The following is a 27,332-nucleotide window of genomic DNA, read 5'->3' on the forward strand; positions in this document are numbered from 1 at the left end:
CCAGGGAAGGCCCCACCCCATTAATTTCTTAATAACGGCAAGAAACATACCTCGCTCATCTTTCTCAGCTCCTCATCATGAGCATGCTGCCTTGCGAGTAACAGGTAATCAGGGAATATCTACCGAATGAACTGTGTCACTCAAAAATGGAAGACGCATCACGCATTTGTGTTTGGGGCTTCCCTCTGACCCCCAAACCTGAAATTTACCAAAGATTGGCCCTGCTCTAATGGGGAAAAATTCCTGCCACTTAAGTAAAGAAGAAGGCCGTATCCGGCCGCCGGCACGAGAGGAGCTGCCGCCATGTCCGCGCATCTGCAATGGATGGTCGTGCGGAACTGCTCCAGCTTCTTGATCAAGAGGAATAAGCAGACGTACAGCACCGAACCCAATAACCTACAATAACCCAATAACGCTACAACGGGCTCATTCACCGCAAGACTGTGGGCGTGGAGCTGGCGGCGGACGGCAAAGGGGTCGTGGTGGTCATGAAGCGGAGATCCGGCCAGCGAAAGCCAGCCACTTCTTACGTGCGGACCACCATCAACAAGAACGCCCGGGCCACCCTCAGCAGCAGCCGGCACATGATCCGAAAGAACAAGTACCGCCCGGATTTGCGTATAGCTGCCATCCGCAGAGCCAGCGCCATCCTGAGCAGCCAGAAGCCTGTGACGGTGAAGAGGCAGCGGACCCGCCCTACCAAGAGCTCCTGAGCAATCTGTCCCCTTCCCCAATGCAATAAAGCTGTCAGCTGACTTGCCGCAAAAAAAAAAAAAAAAAAAAAAAAAAAAAAGCGGGAGAAGGACTTCCCTGGTTGTCCAGTGGTTAGGACTCTGCGCTTCCACTGCAGGGGGCCCGGGTTCGACCCCTGGTCGGGGAACTAAGAACCGGCATGCCGTGCGGAGCAGCCAAAAATAAAAAATAAAATAAACAAGAAGAGAAGGAGAGACAGGCTGGCAATGATGGGAATGGAAAGGATGTTTGCCTCTCTAGCCAGGTCTGTGGAATCATAACGAACAGGAAGGCAGATGTCAGAACCGGGTCACCCTCACATTCAAACCGGAAATTCTTCCTCTAAAGGGAGGGTCATTGTGTGAGCCAGTGTTGGATGTTGTAGGTTATAAAGCCTGTGGTGGAATCAGCCTCATGGGTGAGCACAAACAGATAGAATACTATGGATAAAACGAGATTAGCCTTGGCTAAGGAGTCCACAGTAGACATTACCATTGCTTACAAATTATCTCAGAAGAAGCACCATGCAACAGAAGCACACCAAGGTCCATGAGCCTGAGATACAGACCCGGCAGAAAGGGGGCACTGCCCATGGGGACAGCTCAGCTCTGGTCACCTCCTTTCTGTGTCACCCTCTGCAGGTGGAATCGGCTGCATAGGTCGAGACAAGGGTCAGGTTCGGAAGTGCCTTGACACGGTGGAGATCTACAACCCAGAAGGGGACTTCTGGAGGGAGGGCCCACCCATGCCCAGCCCCCTGCTCTCACTTCGCACCAATTCTACCAATGCAGGAGCCGTGGACGGGAAGCTGTACGTCTGCGGGGGCTTCCACGGAGCAGGTACTGGTCGAGTTTTAAATGTTTTGTAACCTCCTTTGATGTCGATTTTCACCTCCCTTAACTGACCCAACGAACAATCCTAAGAGCAGGGGGCACTGGCAAAAGCAGTGACCTTGGGCAACTCACCAACCTCTGACCTTGGGTTTTCACGTCTACAAAGTGGGGCTACTCCCTCCACGGGCTGTCATAAGAATTAAGTGAGATCTGGTCTGTGATGTGTCTGGCACACAGCAGACACACAATAAACATGAGTTGAACACGACAAGAGGAGAAATGGGGGAGGGAAGGCTAATGCCAGATTGTAGGACTAAAGGAGAGATTTAAAAATACGAAGAGGGACTTCCCTGGTGGGGCAGTGATAAGACTCTGTGCTCCCAATGCAGGGGGCCCGGGTTCAATCCCTGGTCGGGGAACTAGATTCCACATGCTTGCTGCAACTGAGAGTTTGCATGCCGCAACTAAGGAGCCCACATACTGCAACTAAGGAGCCCGCCTGCCACATCTAAGACCTGGGGTAGCCAAAATAAATAAGTAAATAAGTATTTTTTAAAAAATAAATAAAAATATGAAGAATGCATGGAAATAGGGGAATGACCAGAAACGTGGGGGGTTAGCTCTGCATTTATTGATCTTTACTGAAATCCTGCCCTCGGAAAACTCTCTTACTCCCCACTACTGACACGAGAAATAAATTGCTTGAAAGCCTTTCTAAGATAATACCTAATCTACGTGTTTATTACCAAACTCAGCTTCCACATATCTAACTGCCACCATCATTACAATCTACAGTACGGATTTATACTTTTTTAAAGTAACAGGGAGATTTTTATTCTTTTTTTTTTAATATTTGTTTATTTATTTATTTTGGTTGGCTGTGCCGGGTCTTAGTTGTGGCACACCAGATCTTTTAGTCAAGGCATGCGGGCTGTTGGTGGTGGCATGAAGAATCTAGTTTCCCAACCAGGGATTGAACTGGGGCTCCCTGCCCTGGGAGCACGGCGTCTTACCCACTGGACCACCAGGGAAGTCCAGGGAGATTTTTAAATATGCACAAATTTAATACGTAACTGTCTCCAAAGTTTGATTAGTTGCATCAGTAAGTAAGGCAGAATGCAGCTACAGTAAAAATGATTAACAGTTTAATTCTAAGCTTCCTAATAGAAGTACTAGGCCAGGACATAGCCAGGAAAAACATGTCCCAGGAGTACTTACAATTTTGGAAGCATGCCCAATTAAAACAGAGCTGCCCCTGCAGCAAAACCAAGCCTGCTATACACCTCCCTTCATTTTTAAAGCACGTAATTATATGTAAGTTAAAGAATAAAGTTTTCATTAGGAATTAAAAGAGACTTAGGAGGTATATGAACCAAATACAATGAGTGGACCTTATCTGGCTCCTGATTCAAACAAATCTTGTGGAGAAAGATATTTTTCAGGTAATCTGGGAAATTTGAGTGTGGACTGGAGTATTAGATGATATTAAGGAACGGTTAATTTTAGGTCACAATAATAATGGCATTGTAGTTTTATATGAAAGAGGGAGAAAAAGGAAAAACGTTATGAACGATGGGAGACTGTGTAGAAGTTTTTATGGATGAAAATGACATGCTGTCTGGAACTTGTGTTAATCTACACCAGCAAATATTTTTTAAACAGTGAATGGGGATGGGGGGCAAGAATAGATTTTACAACGTTGGTAAAATGTTGATCATTGTGAAAGCTGGATAATGGCTACAGGAGCTTTATTTACTAGATTTTTTTTTTTCTTTCCGCACCACTCGGCTTGTGGGATCTTAGTTCCCTGACCAGGGATCGAACCCCAGGCCCTTGGCAGTGAAAGCGTGGAACCCTAACCACTGGACTGACAGGGAATTCCCTATTTACTGGTTTTTGTATTCTTGAAAGTCCCCATGATAAGAAGCTTCAATTTTTCTTTCTCTATTTGCTCTTCAGAGAACTTTCCAAAACGTTTTTTTTAACGGTTCTAATATGTTTTATATTACACATCACATGCTTGTGTAAAGGTAGTAACCTGTCACAGTAGCAAGAAACCTGGCAGGGCAAGGAGATCTTTTAAAGACCCCTGTTGCAACCCCGTGAGTGAGGAGGCCTTGGAGGAGACAGGAGAGTGCCCAGGTGCTGGACCACTCGCCGCCCCCACCCCATCCCCCGCCAGGGCCCTGCTCTCCATCCCCTGGCTGCACGCTTTCTCTTGACCAGAAGAGAAGGGCAGAGAATACAGAGGGCGGCCTCAGGACCTCCAGAGCAGTGGGGGGTAATTAGTGTCTAAGGATCTGGAAGATACTCTCTTTTGTCTTGTTTCCTTGTTCTATTTTCCTTTGTATAATACTGAGTTAGAGAATTGATATCCCCGGTTTTTCAAGAATGCCTGAACTCACCCTCTGAGCCGATGTCTTTTCTTGGAACTGTAATGGACTAATAATGCTTCCAGCCAGAGGGAAAGGGATTTACTATGCGAGCTCTCAAAGTCCCTTTTAATTATTTGGTTTTAAGATGGAAAATTGTCCCGGATTAGCTAAGTGAGTTGTCAGTGGGGTTTTATGGAACACAGAACAATTGTATAATAGCGTGCCCATTACAAACTAGAGATCTCAGCGTCAGACCTAAAAACAGGCACTGAATTTTCTCTCCTTGTGTGACATAAACCTACTCATCCCATTTATTTACTCAAAAAAACACAGTCAAGAAAGTACTCTTTTAATCTGTTTAGTTAATTCCATAAAAATGTATTGAAACAAACTGTTTAGAGGCACTTGGGCTACAATTTTGAGATGCTCAACAGTTGATGGGAAAGACAGACACCAAAACACGTAATAAACATAGTAATTGCATATTGGTTAAAATAGTAGATTGAACACCTCTGTCTTCTCCCACGTCCCACGAAAATGATGGTAAATGGAATGAACACAGTCAGACAAAGAAAAGAGGAGAGAGGGCAACAGCAACACAATTTTGGAAGCAGGAAAGCAGATGGATGAATAACTGCCCAGACATGAGACAGTTCAGTGCTAACCTGGCAACAGGAAAAGGAAGCACAAACCACAGAACTCCAGGGAGTCTTGGGGGTGGACAAGTCTGGAAGAGGGAATGAAGGTGACGCTGAAAACACGAGGACAGCGGAAAGACAGGAAGAGCCCAATCTCCTGCCCTTCCCTCGACACTGAGATAAAGCCCCTCCTGCACCCCAGCAAAGACCGAAGCTGAGGATGGGGGTGGGGGAGGCAATCAGTACTGAAAACAGGGAGCGGAAGAGAACAGCTACACACTGAATCTGGAGATCAGCAGCTTTCTTCGTCTTCTGGCTCCCAGACGTGGGCAGCCATAACCTCCAGGCAGGAGACAGGAAGATTCTTCTTTGGGAATCTGACCAGCCCCAAAATAAGGCAAAGCCAAATTACCCCACAGAGAACCTCACGGAAAAGGCTTCCATGGTATCCCTCTCTTAAAGATGAGCAAACAGCTGGGGCTCATCAGACCTTTGAGGAAAGCATGTACAGAAAAGACAGAAATCAAAACATAAAAGAAGAAAAGCAACTGGAGGAAACGGGCTGTGCCAGGAGGAGACGCGTCCTCGGAGGTTAAAAATATGACAGCAGGAATTGTATATACAACAGAAAACTTGGAGTGTAGAGTGGGAGAAACTTCTCAGGAAGCAGAGCAAAAAGCAATTAGATAGAAAATGAGAGAAAGAGAAAGTAAGTCCATGAGGTCCAATGGCTGAATAGGAGTTTCAGTTAAAAAAAAAAAAAGAATAGAGAAAATGGAGGGACAAAACATCCATGAAATAAATTAGGAAAATTTCCCAGAACTAAAGTTACCAGTTGAAAGGAAACACCTCATCCCCAGCAGAGTGGAAGAAAACGGACACAGAGTAAAGCACATCCCTGCAATGTCACAGAACGCCGGGGACAAATGAGGATCCTGAAAGCTGCCAGAGAGAAAGGACTCATCTCGTAGAAAGTGTCAGGAATCAGAATAGCACCACACTTAGGAAACGTGACACTGGAAGCTAGAAGAAACTTAAGCTAATGCCTTCAAAAACCCTAGAGGAAAGTTACCTTCTACCTACACTTCCGTACTTGCTGAACCTCTAAGTGTGGGAGCACGTTTTCAGACATTCAATGTTCCCAAAATTTATCTCCTGTGCTCCCTTCTGTTAGGTTTTGCTTCCCAACAACGAACACCTAAGCCAAGTACTAGAGGACAGGGGGCCAGGAGACAGGATTAAACACAGTGGAGGGAAGGATACTGAGGGGAGATCCAGGGATGACAGCTTGTACAGAGGCCTGAACAGCCAGTTCAGAAGGCAGCTGGTCAAAGGCTCTGGGGGAGGGGACTTCCAGAAGAGAAAACTGATCAAATCTTAATATTCTGCAAGATTTAGACACTTGGAGAAGAGCAATGAAAACTAACAAAAATAAAACAATTGACTTGAGAGGAAACAAGCATTTGTGCAGGAAAGGAGAGTGTGTCACCCGGTCATGTGTGAATAGCACTGATAACAATCACATCTAATCATGTCAGTGGTAAACACGGAGCCTCAACCCTTCGGGTGAGTGGGGCACACACGGTGGGGATGTGGAAGAAAGCTGAAACCACATTTTCTACAGTGGAAGTCAGGAGTGCATGGCTTCATCTGAGAAATCAAGAAGTTGCAGTAGGGACTTCCCTAATGGTCCAGTGGACGCGGGTTCGATCCCTGGTCGGGGAACTAAGATCCTACGGGCCACAGGGCAACTAAGCCCGCGTGCCACAACTACCGAGCTCAAGCGCCTCAACAACAGAGAAGCCCGCGTGCCGCAAACTAAAGATTCTGCGTGCCTCAGTGAAGATCATCCCATGTGCCACAACTAAGACCCGACACAGCCAAAAAAATAATAATAATAAAAATAAAGAAAATATTTTTTTTAAGAAAAGAAGTTGCAATAGTATAAAATATGTTATTTATAGATGACAGTGTTCAGTGCCAGAAGAATCAGCCAGGTTGAAAGGCAGAAAATGGGGAGGTGGGTAGGACACAACCATCTTTAAGGCCTGAACCTTGTTGAGCTGTTTGGCTCTTTAAATCGTGCGCGTGTATAAATGATAAAACAAAAGCAAATTTGAGATACATAAATAGAGTACATGTAAGAGAGGAACAATGAGGGGAGTATTAAGGAAAATATTAGCAGGTGAGCCTGCTGGGAGGTAATCCTCTGTGGGTCTCATGCATCTCTGAGCATCTGGGAGCAGAGACACTGCCTGCCTTTGTTCTGGAAGACCCTTTCAAGTGTGTTTGTACAGCAGACAACCTTAGAAAAGAGAGACAGTGTCTCCCTCCACCGCAAGGGCCATTATAAAAGCTTCCGGTTCCTAAGCTTAGGGCTCCCATCCTACAAGGCAGCCCACTGGTTGTACAGGTGTCGCCTGACACTCTCCATGCTGCCCTGTGGGATTTGCGGCTCAAATAACTGTACTTTTAAAATGCGGACACACTGCCTGCTGCTGTTGCTACGAGCGACCCCGTCCTTCCTCTATGACCAGGAGTTTCGTGTTGTAAAGTCTAAGACTCTTCACAGTTCTTGACAGAACTGTTGAGTTCTTTGACTCAGCAGAGGAACGTCAGAATCAAAAACTCTGTTCTCCAACCCCAGCACAGAGTGAGGAAGCCAACATTATGTTTCCAAAAGATCAGAGCTCATAACACCAACTCTCCACACACTTACAGAATATAGAAGAGGAGGGAACATTTCCCAACTCTTTCTATGAGGCCGGAATTTCCCTGATAGCAAAACTGGACAAAGACATTCCAGAAAACTACGGGCCAACGTCCCTTATGAATACGGTTGCAAAAATGCTCAGTAAAATACTAGCAAGCTGAATGTAGCAACATACAAAAAGAATTATGCATTCTAACCAAGCAGGCTTTATGCCAGGAATGAAAAGCTGGTTCACCGTACAAAAATTAATCAGTGTAATACACCGTATTAGGCAGACCTGCTCTAAAAAAGGAAAGTTACAGAAAATTCTTCAAATGAAAGGCAACTGGTATCGCTGAGAAACTCGGAACCTCAGGAATCTAGGAAGACAAAGAGAAATAGTGAATACCCAGGTAAATATAATGGACATTTTTCTCCTCTTCAGTTCTTTAGCACATGAATGGCAGTCGACAGGAAAAATTTTAACACTGTCTGATAGTGTTCTCAGTGTGGGTTAGTGTTACACAGAGAGGGCTGTCTCCCTTGTGGTGACAATTAAACGTAATGGGGTAGGTAGGTTAAGGGACTAGATGGAAGTGAGGGGGGTTCCTGCACCCACTTGAAGTGATGAAGTATCAGCAAATAGTCTGTTAAAAGTTACTGTACTGCTGGGCTTCCCTGGTGGAGCAGTCATTAAGAATCCGCCTGCCAATGCAGGGGACACGGGTTTCAGCCCTGGTCCAGGAAGATCCCACATGCCGCGGAGCAACTAAGCCCGTGTGCCACAACTACCGAGCCTGCGCTCTAGAGCCCGCAAGCCACACCAACTGAGCCTGCGTGCCACAGCTACTGAAGCCTGCGTACCTAGGGCCCATGCTCCGCAACAAAGAGAAGCCACTGCAGTGAGAAGCCCATGCACCACAACAAAGAGTAGCCCCCGCTCGCCACAACTAGAGAAAGCCCGTGCACAGCAACAGAGACCCAATGCAGCCAAATATAAATAAATAAATTTTTTAAAAAAAAAAGTTACTGTAATCCTTAGAACAACTACCAAAAAACAAACTATACAAAGAAGAATGCTTAAAAATTCAAGATAAATTAAAATGGGATATTTAAAATATTCACATAATCCAAAAAGAAGAAGGAAAGGGGAAACAGGAGCAAAACATAAAAGAAATAATAAAATAGTAGACCTGAATCCCAGTGTGTTGATGTTTACATGAAATACAGTGGTCTTTTTTTAATATATAAATTTATTTATTTATTTATTTTTGGCTGCGTTGGGTCTTCATTGCTGCACGCGGGCTTTCTCTAGTTGTGGTGAGTGAGGGCTACTCTTTGTTGCGGTGCTTAGGCTTCTCATTGCAGGGGCTTCTCTTGTTGCGCAGCGCGGGCTCTAGGTGCACGGGCTTCAGTAGTTGTGGCTCGTGGGCTCTAGATCGCAGGCTCAGTAGTTGTGGTGCACGGGCTTAGTTGCTCCATGGCATGTGGGATCTGCCCGGACCAGGGCTCAAACCTGTGTCGCCTGCATTGGCAGGCGGATTCTTAACCACTGCACCACCAGGGAAGTCCCAATACAGTGGTCTTTATCAAATCATTTCACCTCACAGACCTTCCACTTGCTTAATCTCATTTTTTAAAGTATTTTTCTTAAGAAAAAGAAAATAAAAAACTAATTTTCTCAAAAGCACCATTGCCTATTTGAACTCCTATGTATCTTGAAGGGTAAAACACATTCTATGTTTCTTATAAATAAGCCCAGGGAATTCCCTGGTGGTCTAGTAGTTAAGACCCCACGTTCCCAGTGCAGGGGGCAGGGGTTCGATCCCTGTTCAGGAAGCTAAGATCCCACGCAATGCACGGCACGGCCAAAGCAAAAAAAAAGGCCCAGAATACTCAGAAGTTTGTTTATAGTCATTACTTGGGATGCCAATTACCCCTTGATCAAAAGTGATTTTGTACATCCATTCCTTCAATCGGTGGAAAATATAAAATCTCTGATTAATTAATTGAATTTCCAGACAGCGGAAGGCTGTTTCTGTGCCATGTGATTTTACAGTACGCTGATGTACCGCAGGGGGCTGCAAAGGACTCCCCCCCATCCCAACCTCGTTCGCAGAGGCAACTGCACGTCCTCAGACGGTCGTGTGGCTTTGGTTCTGGTTTTGCCCAAACCGGGTCCCTCCTCTAAGAGGTGCTCACTGCGGTCGCGCCTTGGTTACACTCATCACCCTCTCCTTCCTGCTTGAGTCGGGGGCAGCTATATCACCCTTTTTGCTGACCGCTGGCTCCACCTCACTAGAGAGGGTAGGTAACACCCCCGCCTGAGGACAAGCCCACCAGCTGGACAGGCCAGGTCAGCCTGTGCTCAGTAACCCGGTTTATGATTTATGGTTGACTCACATACCTATTCATTCAAAATGCAATGGAACTTGACATAGCTTATAGAGAGGCACATGACACAATAAGATAGAAATTAAAATAAATCAGGGGGCTTCCCTGGTGGCGCAGTGGTTAAGAATCCACCTGCCAACGCAAGGGACACAGGTTCGAGCCCTGGGCCCGGAAGATCCCACATGCCGCGGAGCAACTGAGCCCATGCGCCACAACTACTGAGCCTGTGCTCTAGAGCCCACGAGCCACAACTACTGAGCCCATGTGCCACAACTACTGAAACCTGCGAGCCTAGAGCCCGTGCTCCACAACAAGAAAAGCCACGACAATGAGAAGCCTGCAAGTGCAACGAAGAGGAGCCCCCGCTCGCCGCAACTAGAGAAAGCCGGTGTGTAGCAACGAAGACCCAACGCAGCCAAAAAAAAAAAAAAAAAAAAAAATCAGGAAATGGGATGAAGGGAAAATAAAGACATATACACACCACTATATATAAAATAGATAAACAACAAGGACCTACTGTACAGCACAGGGAACTCTTCTCACTACTCTACAATGACCTATATGGGAAAAGAATCTCAAAAAGAGTGGATGTATGTGTGTGTATAACTGATTCAGTTTGCTGTGCACCTGAAACTAACACAACATTGTAAATCAACTATACTCCAATATAAAATAAAAATTTTTTTTAAAGAGGAAAAAAAAAAGCAAGCCAGATGGGGTAAAGTCGCCAGCGCTCTCATGCACTGGCTGTATGAGGACCACCAGTTCATCTCTGGTCCCTCTAGAGGCCAGAGCTGAAAGGACCACACGCCCAGCTACGGATTTGCAGTGTCCTCAGAGGGGAACAAACCACTGCTAGAGGGGCACAGCTTTTAAACGTGGAGAATTTCTCCCCGTAGCCTCATATAGGGCAGTGGGAAATGTCCTCAATAATATTTCTGTAATAAATAAAACGCAAGTCAGCATTTCACCGAAGAGCACGTCAGAAAAAAAAACTCTGTAAGGGACTAAAAAATATCCCACGCTTTCAGTTTTCTGACAGTCTCACTGAATTGTACGATGAGATCTAGACTAAGGTGGTGCTTCTCAAGTTTGTCCACTGGAGGATATCCAACAACAGGGAGCAGCCCTAAGGCACGTGGGGCTACAGCTGAGGCGCCTGCCACACTCACAGCATGCCTTTGGCATTCTCATCTTCAAACGCTTACGCGAATTCTTTATTTGCTTCGTATAAAATAACGTTTTCAACTGCTGACCCCTGGAGGCGGCCGGCCTCAGGGAGAGTTTCCTGACTCCTCGAGTGAGTAAGATGCTGTTGCATTAAGTGTCTGTTTTTGCAGAGTTAACTGAACTGAAACGAGCTGACACTGAATTCGGGCACCGGTTTCTGAAACAGCGTTTCACGAGCCCAGGCTCACACACACGGGTAGGTACACAGCTCGCTCTCTGAGCTCCGTTAGGGTGGGAGTTTAGGAGAGCACCGGGTCAGCCCACCGCGGTGTGTGCCCTGTCAGGCGGTCCTGGCGGGAGCCCGGATCCCCGGTGTGGCTTCTTCCTGAGTCCCCAGCCACACCCAAGTCTGGGACGACTCAGTACACTCTCCCCTTCCCAGTCAAGAAAGCTCACTCATTACCTTCTTTACTTCTTTGGCACTAATACGGTAATTTTCATTCCATGTAAATTAGAGATTTCTAGGGAAGATGGTAATACCCATACATTGTTTAAAAAATACGTCTCGGGCTTCCCTGGTGGCGCAGTAGTTGAGAGTCCGCCTGCCAATGCAGGGGACACGGGTTCGTGCCCCGGTCCGGGAAGATCCCACATGCTGCAGAGCGGCTGGGCCCATGAGCTTGCATGTCCGGAGCCTGTGCTCCGCAGCGGGAGAGGCCACAACAGTGAGAGGCCCACGTACCACAAAAAAAAAAAAAAAAAAGTCTCCCCAATAAACACTGAAATGAGCGAAAGGAAGCAAAATTAATGAAGAAAACTCCGTCTACTCTAAACTTTTACAAGTCCCAGCCTGCATTAATTTGAATAAAGACATTGCAAGCCTTCATCCAGCTAAACCAAAACAAAACGAAACAGAAAACCAGGTGTGGGAGTGGTAAAACACATGTTCCAAGACACCGGCAGTAAAGGAGACAGAGAAGGCTCCTCCACCTCAACAGGAGGACGGGCAGGAAGAGGAAACGGTCGTCCCGGACGTCTGCCCCTCGATGGGCGGCCCCTGGGTCAGACCCGTCAGCCTCTCGCCGCCAGGGCTCTGCGGGGAATGGTGGTTTCCAGCACTGACGCCTGCCAGCAGCCGCAGCGAGAAGGCCAGTGGGAGCCCCCAGCCTGACTGGGCCACCCACAACCCTCTCAGCTGCCCTCAAGCTGCCGAGCTACCTTCCGTCCAGTAAATCCCCACTTTGCTAAAGCCGGACAGAATTCGTGTCTGCTGGTGCCGCCAGGAACTCTTAACAGACTCAACAAGCATGATTCCTTTTGCACTTAACAACACAACTCAGAGACATATAAAACAGAAACTACACAAACCACAAGATAAATGGATAAATCCTCAAGAACTGCATGGACTTTGAGGCACCTGTCTCAGAAAGTCACAGACCCAAAAGATTTTTTTCTAAAAAATTAAAGGAAAAAAAGATTTTGAGCTTCATGTCTACGTAAGTTCTTAATTTAAGCTAATTACAATTAAATAAAAGTTAAAAATCAGCTCCTCAGTCTCACACTTCAAATGTGTCTAGCGGTTTCTGTATTGGACACTGCAGATTACAGAACATTCCCTTTATCACAGAGTTGTATTGTACGGAGCTGATATCAAGAAGATGTGGTGTGTATATATTTCTATTCCATGGAATATTATTCAGCATAAAAAAGAAGGAAATCCTGCCACTTGCCCCCCAAGGATGAACCTGGAGGACATCATGCTAAGTGAGACAATCCAGACACAGAACAACAAGTACCACGTGACCTCACTCGCCCGTGGGATCCAAAGCAATCCAACTCACAGAAGCAGAGCGCAGAAATGGCGACTGCCAGGGCCTCGGGGGAGGGGACATGGGGAGACACTGGTCAAAAGCTACAGACCTCCCGCTATAAAGTGAAGACGTTCTGGGGGTCTAATACATGGCTGGTGACTCTAGTTAACACTGGGAATTCCCTGGTGTTCCAGTGGTTAGGACTCGGTGCTTTCACTGCCGTGAAAAGTCGCTGGTCAGGGAACTAAGATCCTACAAGCCGCGCCACGTGGACAAAAAAAACAAAAAAAAATACTGTATTGTATACCTGAAATTTGCTAAGTGTTCTCAACACACACACACACACACACACACACACACACACACGTAACCATGCGGGGTGATGGGTGTGTGAATTAGCTTGATTGTGGTGATGGTTTCACAGCGTGTGCATATCTCAATCATCACATCGTGTACCTTAAATGTATACAATTTTTATTTGTCAATTGTGCCCCAATAGAGCTGGAAAAAGTAAATACTCACTTCCATACCTAATTTTGTAACATGTTCCTTAAAGAGGGCCTCCCAAGTCATATAAGCTTTGGGTCCCACAGAGCCTGTCTCCTCCTGCCTCATCAACAAGCTGCAGGAAACACAGTCCCACCACGTCCTTCTTCATTCGAAAGGGCTCAGTGGTCTTGAGCACAGGCTTTGAGGATCGCAGATCTGGGTGGGAATTCCGGCTCTGCCACTTCTAGCCGTGTGCCTGTAGGCAGGTCCTCTGAGTCTTAACCCTTAGTCTGAAAACAGGGGTAAACTGGTGCTTGCCCCACAGGGTGATGTGATATAACATCTCAGCGCACCCGGCTCACAGTGAGCACAGCACATGCAGCCCACTGTAAGCACACAGTGAGTGTCAGCTATGACTATTTTTTGGTGTTTTTGGAGTGAAGGTTCATTCAGGAAATGCAGGTGAAAAAGGGCATTTTTAGACAAACAAAAGCTGAAGGAGTTTGCCGTAAGAAGACATCCCCTACAGTATGTACTTCGGCATAAGGAAAACTGACCCTGATGAAAAGTCTAAGATGCAGGAAAGAATGAAGAGCAATGCAAGTGTAAATACGTGGGTCATTCCGTGAGCATTTACTGTACAGAACAATAATAATAATATCTTTCAGAGTCTACAGATAGAATGAAAATGCACATCAACAAAGGCTAATAAATTGGGAGGGAAGTAAATATAATTAAACTATTCTAAGGCCTTCCAAGAGGATGGTCAAGGTATTGCTTAATCAGATCTTGGTAAGTTGGGTGTGCAAGTTTTAATCTAGGGTAACCCCCACCAAAAGAATAGAAATGGGGGTGAATTCCCAGGAGATCCAGTGGTTAGGACACAGTGCCTTCACTGCCGGGGCCCAGGTTCGATCCCTGGTTGGGGAACTAAGATCCTGCAAGCCACACAGCTTGGCCAAAAAAAAAACGAATACAAATGGGTTTTATAATTTCTGAATCAGTGGAGGAGAAGAAATGGAATGATAAAAAACACTCAGGGGCTTCCCTGGTGGCACAGTGGTTGAGAGTCCGCCTGCCAATGCAGGGGACACGGATTCGTGCCCCGGTCCGGGAAGATCCCACATGCTGCAGAGCGGCTGGGCCCATGAGCCATGGCCGCTGAGCCTGCACGTCTGGAGCCTGTGCTCCGCAACGGGAGAGGCCACAACAGTGAGAGGCCCGCGTACTGCAAAAAAAAAAAAACCACTCAGTCTAAAAGACAGCATTAAAGGAGAAAAGAACGAGTGAGACAAGGACGGTTCATAAATGGGATGTTAGATTTAAACCAAAATATATCAGTTATTGCATTAAATGTAAATAGACTAAATGTTCCAGTTAAAAGACAAAGATTATCAGAATGTTCTTTAGAATTGTACCTTTTTCTAGTTATGATATTAGTCAAAAGAATTCTAATGGAACTTATTCTAGAGAAAGAGGGTCAATTAAATGATAAATTTATAAATGATAAAATTTGTATTCACTTAATAACAGACTCAAAATGTGTACACTAAAAACTGATAGAACTAAAAGGAGAAATAGACAAATCGATAATCTTAGGGAGCTTCACACAGCTCTCTGAGTAACAGACAGAACAAGCCCACAAAAAGCAGTAAATATGTAGAAGATTTGAATGACATGACCTAATGGACATATATGAACAACTATAAAACCCACATTCTTTACAAGCACACATAGACCATTTTCAAGTATTGACTGTTATATGCCAGGACAGGGCACTTTTCCGTACATTATCCCCTCTTATCATCATAAAGTTGTGAAACAGTCGTCTGGGCTGGAAATCTCCCATCTGCCCTCCCAACCCACTCACCCCTTCTCTATCTTACTCTGTGTCCTGCAAGGCCGACCTGTGTGGGCTGCATTCACAGGCTCCTTTCTCCTCTGGCCTCTGGTTGGGTTTAGCCAGAATTGTTGGGAGAAAGAAGGGTAGAATAAGGGCATTTGTTCTCCGCACCCCTCTGCGGGGCTGCCAGGAGGGTCCCTGGGGATGGCTAAGCTCCAGGCAGCTGCCCTCTCCAAGTTCCTGTTCCCACCCCTCCCCCGCAGCCTTCCAGGTGGCAATGGCCCAGCTGCTCTTAGTCCTGGGGGCTGTGCCATCCCTCGTGGGTCTTCCTAAACGCTACCCACACCTTTCCAAACTCTCTTAAATTGCCCAGTTAGACAGTGCCATCTGTCTCCTGCGAGGACCCTGGCTGTGTCCCAGCATCCTATCTGCAGTTAAGGAAACGTAAGCTCAGGGAGGCCAGTGACTCACACGAGGTCGTGAGACCTCCTCCTACAGGTGCAGAATTAAGGACAATCTCCCCCCTTGCTGGCATCTTTAATAAATCGTTAACACGATCCTGGCATACCCCTTCCACTTGAGTCAACAGTATGCCCTGTCAGAGTGTCTGAATAACTCCTGAATGTGAGTGGTCACGTGGCCTTTCTTGGTTTCTTAAACATCAGGAACACTGTGTCTTCCACAGTACAGTATTTGGCTGTTTGTTAATTAATTTCTGCTGCATAATACCTTTTAGAGGAAGTTGTTTAATAGCAATGATGACCTCTGAATTTAATACTGCGTGATATTTGATATTTTGTCCTCCTCCTTTGCTGTTTTTCAGATCGCCACGAAATTATCTCCAAAGAGATATTGGAGCTGGACCCCTGGGAGAACCAGTGGAATGTCGTAGCCGTCAACGCCCTCATGCACGACAGCTATGATGTCTGCCTGGTGGCGAGGAAGAACCCCCGCGACCTCATTCCCCCGCCTTCAGAGTCAGTGGAGGAGGGTGGGGCGCACTGAGGTCTGTGTCTCTGTGGGACCCCCAAGGTGTCTGTCAAGGAGGCACTAGGGATGGAGAGCCCACACGTGTGGGACGTGTGCACTGCATGCGTCGTGACCCAGTGCAGAGCGGCATGCGCTGGGCGCTGCAGGGGGTGTGTGCAGAGTCCGCCCTCCGGTACCCAGGCTTTGCAGTGTCTTCCCCAAGCTTGGAGGGTAAGGATGGAACCGCCTGCTTCACCCACAGTTGAGCATAATCAGAAAACAGCCCCTCCCAAAATATAATTTAGGGATAACATTTAAATAACACATAGAAATCCATCTATTTTACTTACTGTCTATGCTTCTGGAAGCCCAGAGGATTCAAAGAATGCATTTTGGTAGCTATTCTTCACCAATTTCCCAGGAGTTTCACATGCACAAGGCTCTTGTTTAAGCAGGAACAGTCGGTAAATTCCCTAGAGCTTTCCCAGGGGAAGACCATCCTAGACTGAGACACTTTCTTCAGTGCAGAACTGTGTGACTGTCATGACCGCTCCCCGTGTCCCCAGGTTCCAGCTGCTAACCCAGGCAGGAGGGACAGATCCATGGAAGCTGGAGCCAGTTGGAAACCTGCTTCTGCCACCACAAAACAGGACCAGTCAGACCCAGGGCGGGCTGTCGCGAGTAGGCTAGACTCTCAGAAGGCGGGGCCACACCTGTGTCTTTGCAGGTGTACCTCAAGTGCCCATGGCAGTGCCTGGCACATGCGTGGGTCTTTGGGTGGCCAGCATGGGGATGCCCCTGCTCCAGCCACGTGACCACAGTGGAAGCTGCTAGTTTCCCTGGATGGGGTTGGGGGGGGCGGGCTCGTGGGAGGGCCGTGACTTTTCTAGATGCACTGAGTTCGGGATCTAGGCTCTCGTCCCAGCTCTGCTTCTTAGCACGCTGCATGATCCTGGGCAGCCCAGCCTTTCTAAAGCCTTATTCTCCTCCCGTGCAGAATGGGAAGGAAAGTGCTCCCTAGGGTTGTTGGAGAATTGAGTGCGGAAGCGCTGAGCACAGTGCCTGTGAGACGCGAAACAGGAAGCGTTCCTTAGGTGCTGATACTTTCATTATCGTTATCGTCGTAATCAGTATCCGCCGAAGCACAGCGCCTAGAACACCCGGGCTTGGCGTGGCATCTTGGGGTTCCAGGGAGAGATGTGCATGGGGGCTGAGATCGCTCTGAAGCCCCGGCCCCTCCAGGTCCAGGTGGGGTACGGATAACCCAGGGTTTCTTTTCGGCCCTGGATGCTGCTCCTCTGACCCATATTTGTAACTCTGCCCTCCTGTTGTTGGATAACGTGAGAGATTCTGCCTCAAACATTTCCCTGTCTTCCCTGTTCTCACCTTAATTGAAGGCTGTCCCAATGTGGCATGGGAGGACTCATAAAACTGGGACTGTTTGCTAGTTCTGTTCCTTGTGAGACAGGATGGTTAGGCGCTGAGCAGGGGGCATGGGGGAAGCGGTCCGGATGCGGACAGAAGCTGCAGCTGCCAGTCACGCCGGCTCAGTCTGTGCTCGTCAAGGAGGCGTCACTGTTCTCACTGATTGACTTTATAATGAGCAAATGCTCTAAAAATGAATATTAAATAAAATGTCACTGATGGAAGATCGCTTTCATTTTGGTTTTCGTCCTGCAATTCAATGTAATTTTCATCTGAGGAGGGGACGCTCAGCATCTCCTGGGCAGGAACCAGAGTCGGGGATGACCAGCCTCAAGGACATCGGGAGCGAGGCCCAGAGGCCAGGACGTGTGAGGTGGGCAAGGCGGGAGGGGGTGCGGTTCCCAGGGCGGCTGAAGCACCGGAGGAAGCCGAGGAAGCCAAGACAAGAAGATGGGGCCACACAGAAGACCCCCAAGGCCACCCCAGGAGCCCGGCCATGGTGCGTCAGCCACACGTCTCCTGGCAAGGAAGTCCTTTAAGACCGTCCCCCACAGTCCAGTGTATTCGAGCAGGGTGACAGCAGACACAGCAGACGGGCAGGAGGCCTCGTGGTAGCCCGCGTCTCAGCTGAACCAGCCCCATAGCAGTGGGAGCTGTGCAGGGCCAGTGCAGCCAGATGGAGGGCATCAGCAGTCTGCCGCGAGTCAGGGTCAGAGATACCGGAAGTTTGAGCACAAGAGCACAGTGGGTCAGCCAAACCGAAAGACCAGAAAATCTTTCAAAGGGTGGTGCCCCCTCCACCAGGGGTCCTTAGAGAGAGCCCCAACTGGATGGCCTACGCTGTCCACCCCAGGCCCTGCTGGAGCACCAAGAGAGAATAGCTGGGGGGTGCACAGTCAAGGCGCCCCACTCCTCCGCCAACACCAGCACATCCCGCCGGGGGGCCCCGGCTCTTCTTGTTCCCACCTCACTGGCCATCGCAATCCCGTTCCCGTCTCCGGCGGTCAGCTTAGCACAACACGTGGACCATTCAGGGAAGCAGACATAAGGGAGCTCTACGGAGGGGCTTCGGGGAGAGGCCTTCTTGCTCTTTGACAGACGTGGAGAAGAAGACGTGGGCTCTTCTGCTGAGACTTTTCTAGGCTGTGGGGCCCCTGGAACTGCAGAGACTGCGCTGCCCTGAGGAGCAGGCTGCAGCTGGTCCAGAGAGCCGGGTGGGATGGGGGATGGGAAGGCCCTGGTCCTGGGCAACACAGCAGAGCCACAGAACAAACCAGCCACAGGACTTCCTGCTAGACGCTCACTGTTAGGATAAATGTTCCTTATTGTTCAGGCTGCCTGGAGTTACTTGCAGCCCGAGATTTCCGAACGATACTCCAGCCTTCCTCTGCCAAAGTCTCTTTTTCCTGGGATGACACATGTCACCTCTGCCAAAGGGGAGGGCTCAGCCCTGGTCCCTGGGACGTCTGGTGATGAGGTGCTTTCGTTCTTGCAGTGAGGAGAGGTGTGCACGCCTGGTGAGTGCCTGTGGTTCATGATCCCGAGCCATTTCTTAGCTATCTCTAAGATATTTCTTTTGTCTCTGACCTTTGATGTTGTTGATTACTGCATATCCCACCCACCACCTGTTTTTGTAAATAAATTTTATTGGAACACAGTTATGCTTACTGTGTACGTATTGTCTGTGACTGGTTTCACACGGCAACAGCAGGGCCCTGGAAGTGCAGTAGAGACCTCTGGCCCTTTCAGAAAAAGTCTGCCAACTTCTGGTGTATTCCATCAAACTTTCTTGAGGAAAAATACTGAGCTAAGGGACTATGTAAATTATAAAGGAATATACATGCATCTTCCACTATTTTTACATATATAACATTTTACGTATATATGAACATATATAACATGGTTCTATTCCATTCTTTTTTCATTCAATAGTGTGCTTACAAAGACTATTCCATACGCTCTCCCTTTTTAACAGCCACATAGGATTCCATCATTGATGCAGCATAGTTTCTTTAACAAACCACCATGCGGTGGAAGTTTCCGCTGTTTCCTCCAGCTGTTCTTTTTTTTTTTAATTTTCTTGGCTGCACCCTGTGGCATGTGGGATCTTAGTTCCCCGACCAGAGATTGAACCCACGCCCCTTGCATTGGAAGCTCGGAGTCTTAACCACTGGAGCACCAGGGAAGTCCCCTTCTTCCAGCTGTTCTTTGAAGGGGACTCCATTCTTTGCTTTAGGCTCTGACACCAAAGTCCAGGCTGGGGGCTGTTTAGGGGGTGGGGTCTGCATTGCACTTAGGTTCTCTACAGAAGCTCAGGAGCGTTAGGGGTGGATGCAGGAGCCTACCTAGCCGTGCTGTACGTGGCCTCAGGCCACTTAGAGACAGGACAGGTAGCAGCCACGTCGTCGGGGAACAGACCAGTCTCCTGCAGGTGGGTCTGCGCTGGGCAGGGGGCCATCGGGAGCGAGCGGGCAGGGGGCACCGAGAGGACACCCCTGGCCGGCTGTGCCCATCCTGCAGCGTCAGAGGCTCAGCGGTGGATGGTCTCCACCGGCCGTGGAGCCCAGGACAAATACACGGGTTGGAAAGAGCTAACAAGCCAGTTCCAGGCCAAACATGAGGCTTTTCACACCAAGGCCACCAGTTTCAGATCGGAGGCAACCCCGCTGAAGGCTGTTTCTCAGCCTTCCCAGTGCTGTGGGTCTGTAGAGCGACATTCCAAAAGGGAAGTGCGCCAGTGCAGGACCTGCAGCCTCTGAGAGCCTGGACCAGGGAGGGGCGGGGGCGGCCCCCAGCTCTGAAGAAACCACTCTCTCCCCTTCTCCACCTCCGCTGAGCACACACCAGACACTGTCAGGTTGTCGAGAATAAAGCAAGAGGCCACCACGCCACGGAGGGATTGCTCAGAGGGAAGGTGGTCAGCACGTTCTGAGCGCTTTTCCAGAGCCTGGCCCTGCTCCCCATGCGGTCACATCCTGGAGGAGAGAAGAGATCTCAGGGACAGTGACGTGACCTCCTGTGAGGGGCTGGAGTCCAAACCCAGCTCTCCAGGCAAGCACGCAGCACAGTCCATCGCCGCCAGGTGTCGCACTGTCTCACACCTGCGCGGTTCAGAAGTCCATGGAGGGTCTCAGGGAGCCAAGGTCAGGGCGTTGGCAGGATGCGCTCTCCTTGGAGGCTTTGGGAAGAACCCACGTCCCTGGCTTTTTCAGTCTCTAGAGGCCACTGGTGTTTCTTGGCTTGTGGCTGTTCCTCCACCTTCAAAGCTGACAATCCATCTTCACATCTCCTCCTCTGACACCCCCCCTTCTGATCCCCTCCCACCGGTGAGGACCTGAGATTGCGCTGGGCCCACACAGATATCCAGGACCACCTTCCCATCTTAAGGGCATCTGATTGGCAATTAATTCCCCTTTGCCATCAAAGGTTCCGTGGGTCAGCATGCACACGTTTGGGGAAAACCATTGCTCTGCCTATACACCATCTAACACGTAGAATTGCCCATAAAGCACATCTGTTCACAGCCTGTGTGGGATTTCACGTGGATACCAAGGGCCGGGGCCACTGGGACACAACAGCAGGTGTAAATGCAGGCGCTGTCAGAGGCCCCATGACATCCCTGTGGGGGACAGTGAGAGGGAAAGGCTCCCCTCACCTGCGGGATGACCTCCATTCTGCTCTAACAAGGGCCACAGATTCAAAGAAGTAAGGTGACCACCACACATGAGCCATCACATAAGTGACTCACTTCTCTGAGCAAAGTGACACTAACTGCTGGGGCAGCCTGGCGCGGGGGGGTTGGGGGGGAGTGGTCCTGGGGCCAGTCCGCAGGGCAGGTGACTGGCGGGCTTGGGCGTGCTGGATAGATGAACACGACGGGCATTCCAGACCCAGGAGCAGCCTGTGCTGAGGCCCCGCATGGGGAAGGGTGTGGTAGGCAGTGTGAGGGCAGGCAGCCGCACTGGCCAGGCTGAGCGGGCCCGGTCACCATCCTGGGGTCCGGTCATCCCCTCCTGGGGTGCCTACCCACTCCCACCCCCACGCCTTCCCCGGCTGGCATCTCCCAGAGCCTCAAGGAGCTGAGACACACGGTCAGTGAAGCAGCTCCTCCCCCTGGTGGCTGGACCGGACAGTGTTCCTGCAACAAGGCTGCAGCTGGGAGCCCTGACAACCAGGACACGTTCCCTCCCTGGGGGCCAGGGAGCCACCTGCAGGTGCAGAGCTGCTCGGACACCACCTGGATGGCTGGGCTCAGGAGAAGCTAGAACCTGGGACAAACTCCCTTAGGGTTGTCTACAAGTACAGGGAACAGAAAGAAGGCCTATGCCTACGAACGGGTAAGCCAAAAAGCTGGGAAAATGGGCAAAGAGATGGACACATCTCACAGAAAGGGCGCCTGTACTGGCCAATAAACTATGAAAAGGTGCTCGACCTCTAGGATCAGGGAAGAGCAAGTCCACCTGGAAGAGGGACCACCTCACGCCCTCGTGGGCAGGAGCAGAGGCAGTCCTGGGGGTGCTGTGCTGGCCCCGCGGTGGATGCGCTGGAGAGGCCCGAGAAGCCCCTACGGAGAACAGTGTGGCGTCATGGGCTCAGGCCCCACCCACCCTCCTGGAGGCCGAGCCGGCGCCCCCCCTCCCCCCGCCACCAGCTCTCACCGCACTGTTCCTGCGATGGGGGTAAGGAAACAAACCAGTGCCCTGGACAGGAGAAAGGACGAGAGTCCAGGTACAGCTGTGCTCGGAACCCCCCGCAGAAGTGAAGCAGACCAAACCAGAACACACGTCTGTGTGGACGAACCTCAGAGACACAGCACCGAGCAAAGACAAGCAGTGAATCATCGATTCTGCACTACGCCACGCCGTCAGGCTTAAAACACACGAAAGATCGCCCTGTTTGACTTAGAGAGCCAGCTGTGTGTCGAAGAAGAGTAACAAGCTGGGTGGAAGGACTCCGCCGACCGCGACTGGCGGCCGGGAGGGAGAGAAATGGGGTGCAGGAGGCCTTGCGGGCCGCTCACCCGAGCCCCACCAGGGGAGGCCCTCCCAAGGCCAGCCAGCAATGTCAAGTGCACCCCGACACAGACGCTCCCGACGTTTCCTTTTCGGTTCCCTTACCATCCTCCCTTCTGTGTCAAGGACAGATCCCCGTGGGGTGAGGACATCTTTACATCTCTCCAGCATGAGCTAATCCCCCCTTACATCTGGAAGACAGGCCTTTCTCAGACAATCGGGCAGATGGGGCTAGAACCTGAGGAAGCACTCGTGGGCTGGGGGTTTCTCAAACCTCAGAGTTTAGAGCAGAAGTCGGCAAACTTTTCTCTGTAAAGGGCCAGATAGTAAATATTTCAGGCTTCGTGGGCCAGATGGTCTCTACCGCATAGTCTTTGCTGGGTTTTGTTTTGGGGCTTTCCCCACATCCTTAAAAAATGCAATTCTCACACTTAAGCCTGTAGCTTTACAGAGACCACCGGGAGGGTGTATAACTCAGAGGCCTAGGCCCCATCCCAGACGCTCTGTGTCAGGAAGTCCAGGGGGAGGCCTGGGACTAGGCATTTTCCTGTGTACGCTGCCTCCTTCTCCACCCCACCCCTACCCTCCCTCTCACTCCACCCCCCCCACCCGCACCCCCCCCCCCCCGCAGACTCTCCTGCAGGGAGAGGCTGTCCCCGTGGCCACTCCCGTCGGTCCCCTGGGACCCCAGGAAGGCCCACGATGCTGGAGTCACCCTGGTATGAGCCTCCCATGCCCTCCAGACCTGGAGCTCCTTGGGGGCAGGGACCAGGTCCAGTCACCTCGTGCCCCAGGCCTATCTGGCCTGGCCCATAACCGGCCTGCAGAGGCAAATCCCGCCGCCCCCAGGCCTGGCAGTCGGCCTCCCCTCACTCAGCTCACCACCTCCCTCCTGTGGTTCGTTTTTCTCCTTCCAGCCCCACCCTGCCCGTTTTACTCCGTCTCATCAATCTGTTCTGCCTCGGCCGCAGCGTCGCACGAATTGTTCCTGGGGATGCCAGCCGGGGGCACCTCTGAGCAGCAACGGGAGGAGGGGTTTGGGGCCCAGATATGGAAGTCATGGCTGGGCTGCTGCAGCCCAAACACTGCATCCTCAGCTTGCAGAAACACCTTCGGACAAGGCCAGGTCGATGGGTATCAAAAGAATTCCCTGGCGGAATTTCCAGCGAAGGAAAACATGTCTTGGCTAACCAGCTAAGCAGATCATCGAATGAAGACAGAAACAGGCAAGCACAGTTTGTAACAGTTTTATTGAGATAAAACTCACTTATCATAAAGGTCACCCACTTAAAATGTACAACTGGGTGAGTCAGTGAATTCAGAGCTGTGCAACCATCGCCACAACCAATTTTAGAACATTTTTATCTCCCCAAAAAGAAATCCCGAGGACAGAAGGAAACAATGGGATTGGGGAGTTAGGATGAAGAGACTTCACCGATCACACATCTCCGCTCCTCCTCGTTACTCTCTGATACAAACAGGTACTGTCTGAAACCAGCCTATTTGTGCTCATTAGAAAAAAAGAAACCTCACGCCCTTTAGCAGTCACCCCCTCATTTCCTGCACCACCCCCAGCCCTGGCAGCCACTAATCTGACTTGTGTCTCGACTGACTGCCTCTTCTGGACTCTGCACAACCCGTGGTCTCCTGGGACTGTCTTCTTTCATTTACTGCGATGTTTTCGGGGCTCACCTATGTTGCAGCAGGTCTCGGTGCTTCACTTCTTTTTGCTATCCATTGAATGGATGGACCACCTTTATTTATCTATTTTTATTTTTACTTATCTCTTCCTTATTTGATGGGTTGTTGCCACTTTTTGACTCTCGTGAACAGCGCAGCTGTGAACATTTATGTACAAGTGTCTGTTTGAACATCGCTTTTCCATTCCTTTAGGCATTTTTTTTTCTTTTTTGGGGTACACGGGCCCCTCACTGCTGTGGCCTCTCCCGTTGCGGAGCACAGGCTCTGGATGCGCAGGCTCAGCGGCCATGGCTCACGGGCCCAGCCGCTCCGCGGCATGTGGGATCCTCCCAGACCGGGGCACGAACCCGTGTCCCCTGCATCGGCAGGTGGACTGTCAACCACTGCGCCACCAGGGAAGCCCTAGGCACATATTTAAGAGTGGAACTGCTGGGTTGTAGAGCACCTCACAGGAAGAATATTTAATAGTTAAGCAATAAGTCATTCATCTAAACTTGACATTAAGCATTTAATCATTAGTCATTCAATCATTTGAGGAACAGCCAGACTGTTTTTCAAAGCGGCACCACCATTTTAAATTCCCACCAGCAGCGTGTGAGGGTTTTGATTTCTCCACGTCCTTGACAACATTAATCGTCTGCCTTGTTAAATACAGTTACCCTATCTGTGGGAAGTGGCATCTCATTGTGGTTTTAACTTGCTCATTTCCCTGAGGATGAGCATCATTTAATTTTTTCTTCTGGTGTTTACCTCCATGTAACGCACTTATAATTCCAGATTTTTAACTTTAGACGTTTTCTACTGACTTCCTTACACATAATCAAAAATTAACTCAAGATGGATCATAGACCTAAATGTAACTGCTGACACTACACAAGCTCTAGAACCAAACATAGGAGAAAATCTTTGGGACCTTGCATTAGACAGAGATTTCTCAGATGTGACATCAAAAGCACAGTCCATAAAAGAAAAGCTTGGCAAACTGGACTTCGTCAAACTGAAGAACTTATGCTCTTCGAAAGACACTGTTTAGAGAGTAAAAAGGTGAGCCAAAGCCGAGGAGAAAATAGTTATATTATTATATATCTGATAAAAGATCTTTAGCCAGAACTTGTAAAGAACTCTCAAAACTCAACAGTAAGAAAATCCAAACACCTTATTTTTTTTTTAATGGGCAGAATATTTGAAAAGATACTTCACCAAAAAAAAAAAAATCTCTGGATCACAAATATGCACATGAAAAGAGGCTCAGTATCACTAGTCATTAGGAAAAGATAAATTTAAAAGCACAATAAGATACCACATCAGAATGACTAAAATTTGGGGGAGGGGGGCGCGGGGGTGGTTTGGCCATGCTGCATGGCCTGGGGATCCTAGTTCCTCCAACAGGGATCAAACCCAGGACTACAGCAGTGAAAGCGCCGAGTCTTAACCACTGGACCACCAGGGAATTCCTGAGAATGACTAAAATTTTTGTAAAAGCCTGACACAACCAACTGTTGATGAGTATGCAGAACAACTGGAATTCTCACACATCGTTGGTGGGACCACAGAAGGGTACCACCACCCTGGAAGACAGTTTCGCGGTGAAGCCTACGACTCGGCAATCCTGCTCCCAGATATTTACTCAAGAGAAATGAAAACTTAGCTTCCCGCACAAACCTGCACACAAGTGTTTAGAGTGGTTTTTCTCATAATAACCCGAAGCACCCTAAATGTCCTTCACCTGGAGAATGGATCACTACTCTGCCATAAAGAGGAACAAACCACGGGGACTCCAACAACATGGGTGACTCTCAAAGGTATCCTGAGCAGAAGGAGCCCATGACGAAGCCGACACACTACGTGGGTCAGTTTCTATGACATCAAGGGGAAGGTGAAACTGCAGGGAACAGAAAACACGTCCGTGGTGGACAGGAGCTGAGAGTGGGGGACAGGCCAACCACAGAGGTGCGTGGGAAGCTGGGATGACAAAACCCTTCTGTGTCTTGACTGTGGTGGCAGTCCCAGGGCTGTATGCATTTGTCAACATTTGCATAACTGTACAGGAAAAAAGGTAAATTTTAGTGTATGTAAATTATGCTCTCATATTTAAAAAGGGGGGCAAAAAGCTAGTGCAGAGAGTAGAAGTGTGAACTGGCCAAGGAAACTCAGGCAGACACCCTGGGGGCTGTCTGAGGTTGGGTGGATTTGTGGTGGGTCCTGTCTGGCCAGTACCACTGCTCCACAGGCCAGCGAGGAGAAGGGAGATGGCCAGATTCATCCATAGCTTGTGCCAGACGCATAATTCAAAAGACAGACACAAGGGCATTAGTGCCATTTATACATGTAGAGAAACGATCACCACAGTAAGGCTAGCTAACATCTGTCACCATATCATTGCAAACTTCGAGTGTGTGTGCGATGAGAACTTTTCAGATCTCTTCTTTTAGATCTTAGGCCATCAGTTCTTACTTATTGAGATGCCGGGTCAGGGAGGGAAGGGGGAAGAAAGGAGAGCACTGATGGGAAAGTAAAGGCCGGGATGTCTCCCCGGGATGCAGATCAGCCATCTCAGAAGTAGTTCCAAGTTCCCGTAGGCTTTCAGGGCCTCCAAGGACCCTGCCAACTCTAAATCCCGGGGTGCTGCGAGATAATTATAACAAGGCAAATGTGCTCCAGGACTGCCAAGGTACAACACACAGCGGAAGCAGATGGCATGAAGAAACTGGGCCCAACCGGGGGGTGCAGGGCAGGCTGCGTTAGGTGGAAACACCTGTGCTGTGACGCGTGGGTTTTGTCTGAGCAGAGGGGGGCTGCAGGTTGGGGAAGAGGAGGAGGAGGACGCATCCCAGCAGACAGAGTAGGTGTGAGGAAAAGCAGTGGGCAGGGCAGGGCAGGGCAGGGCGAGGGCTCAGGCTGGGGAGACAGGCGCGGAGCTTCTGCAGAGAGCTACTGTCTGAGCGCCAGGAGGGCTCAGTTCCACGTGTGGGCAGTGGTACCCCTCAGAGCTGCTGGTGATGCTCAGTACCTGTTGTTCTCTTCTTCCATAATGACGGAGCACTGTGTTTATGGATGTCATCTGAATGCACAGCCGTGTGAAACAACGATCAGACATCTAGACTCAGCAATTCTGCTCCCAGACACAGACCCAAGGGAAATGAAAAGACCTGTACACAAATATTCAAAGCAGCGCTATTAAAAATAGCCCCAAACTGGAAACAATCCAAATGTTCATCAACAAGAACGGGGGTAAATAGATTGTTGTG

General features: G+C 49.3%; 2 protein-coding genes across 5 annotated transcripts in view; both read left to right on the plus strand.

Moving 5' to 3' along the window:
* The window catches only part of KBTBD12 (kelch repeat and BTB domain containing 12), a 53,426-nt gene extending 36,658 nt beyond the window's left edge, over positions 1-16,768 (plus strand). For 3 of the 4 annotated variants that reach the window (XM_060163856.1, XM_060163855.1, XM_060163857.1), the window contains 2 exons: positions 1,374-1,571; positions 15,801-16,768. In XM_060163856.1, coding sequence (XP_060019839.1) covers positions 1,374-1,571; positions 15,801-15,982 — 380 coding nt within the window. In that variant the 3' untranslated portion in view covers positions 15,983-16,768. The remainder of the gene's footprint in view (positions 1-1,373; positions 1,572-15,800) is intronic. The other variant, XM_060163858.1, reaches the window with a different exon arrangement.
* On the plus strand, positions 274-756 carry LOC132527812 (large ribosomal subunit protein eL28-like). Its single transcript, XM_060163854.1, is given in 2 exon segments — positions 274-409; positions 412-756. Coding segments are annotated over 2 exon segments (408 nt in total). The 5' UTR covers positions 274-303; the 3' UTR covers positions 714-756.
* Positions 16,769-27,332: the final 10,564 nt, after the last annotated feature.

Source organism: Lagenorhynchus albirostris, chromosome 10 (genome assembly GCF_949774975.1).
Source record: "Lagenorhynchus albirostris chromosome 10, mLagAlb1.1, whole genome shotgun sequence".
Taxonomy (NCBI): domain Eukaryota; kingdom Metazoa; phylum Chordata; class Mammalia; order Artiodactyla; family Delphinidae; genus Lagenorhynchus; species Lagenorhynchus albirostris.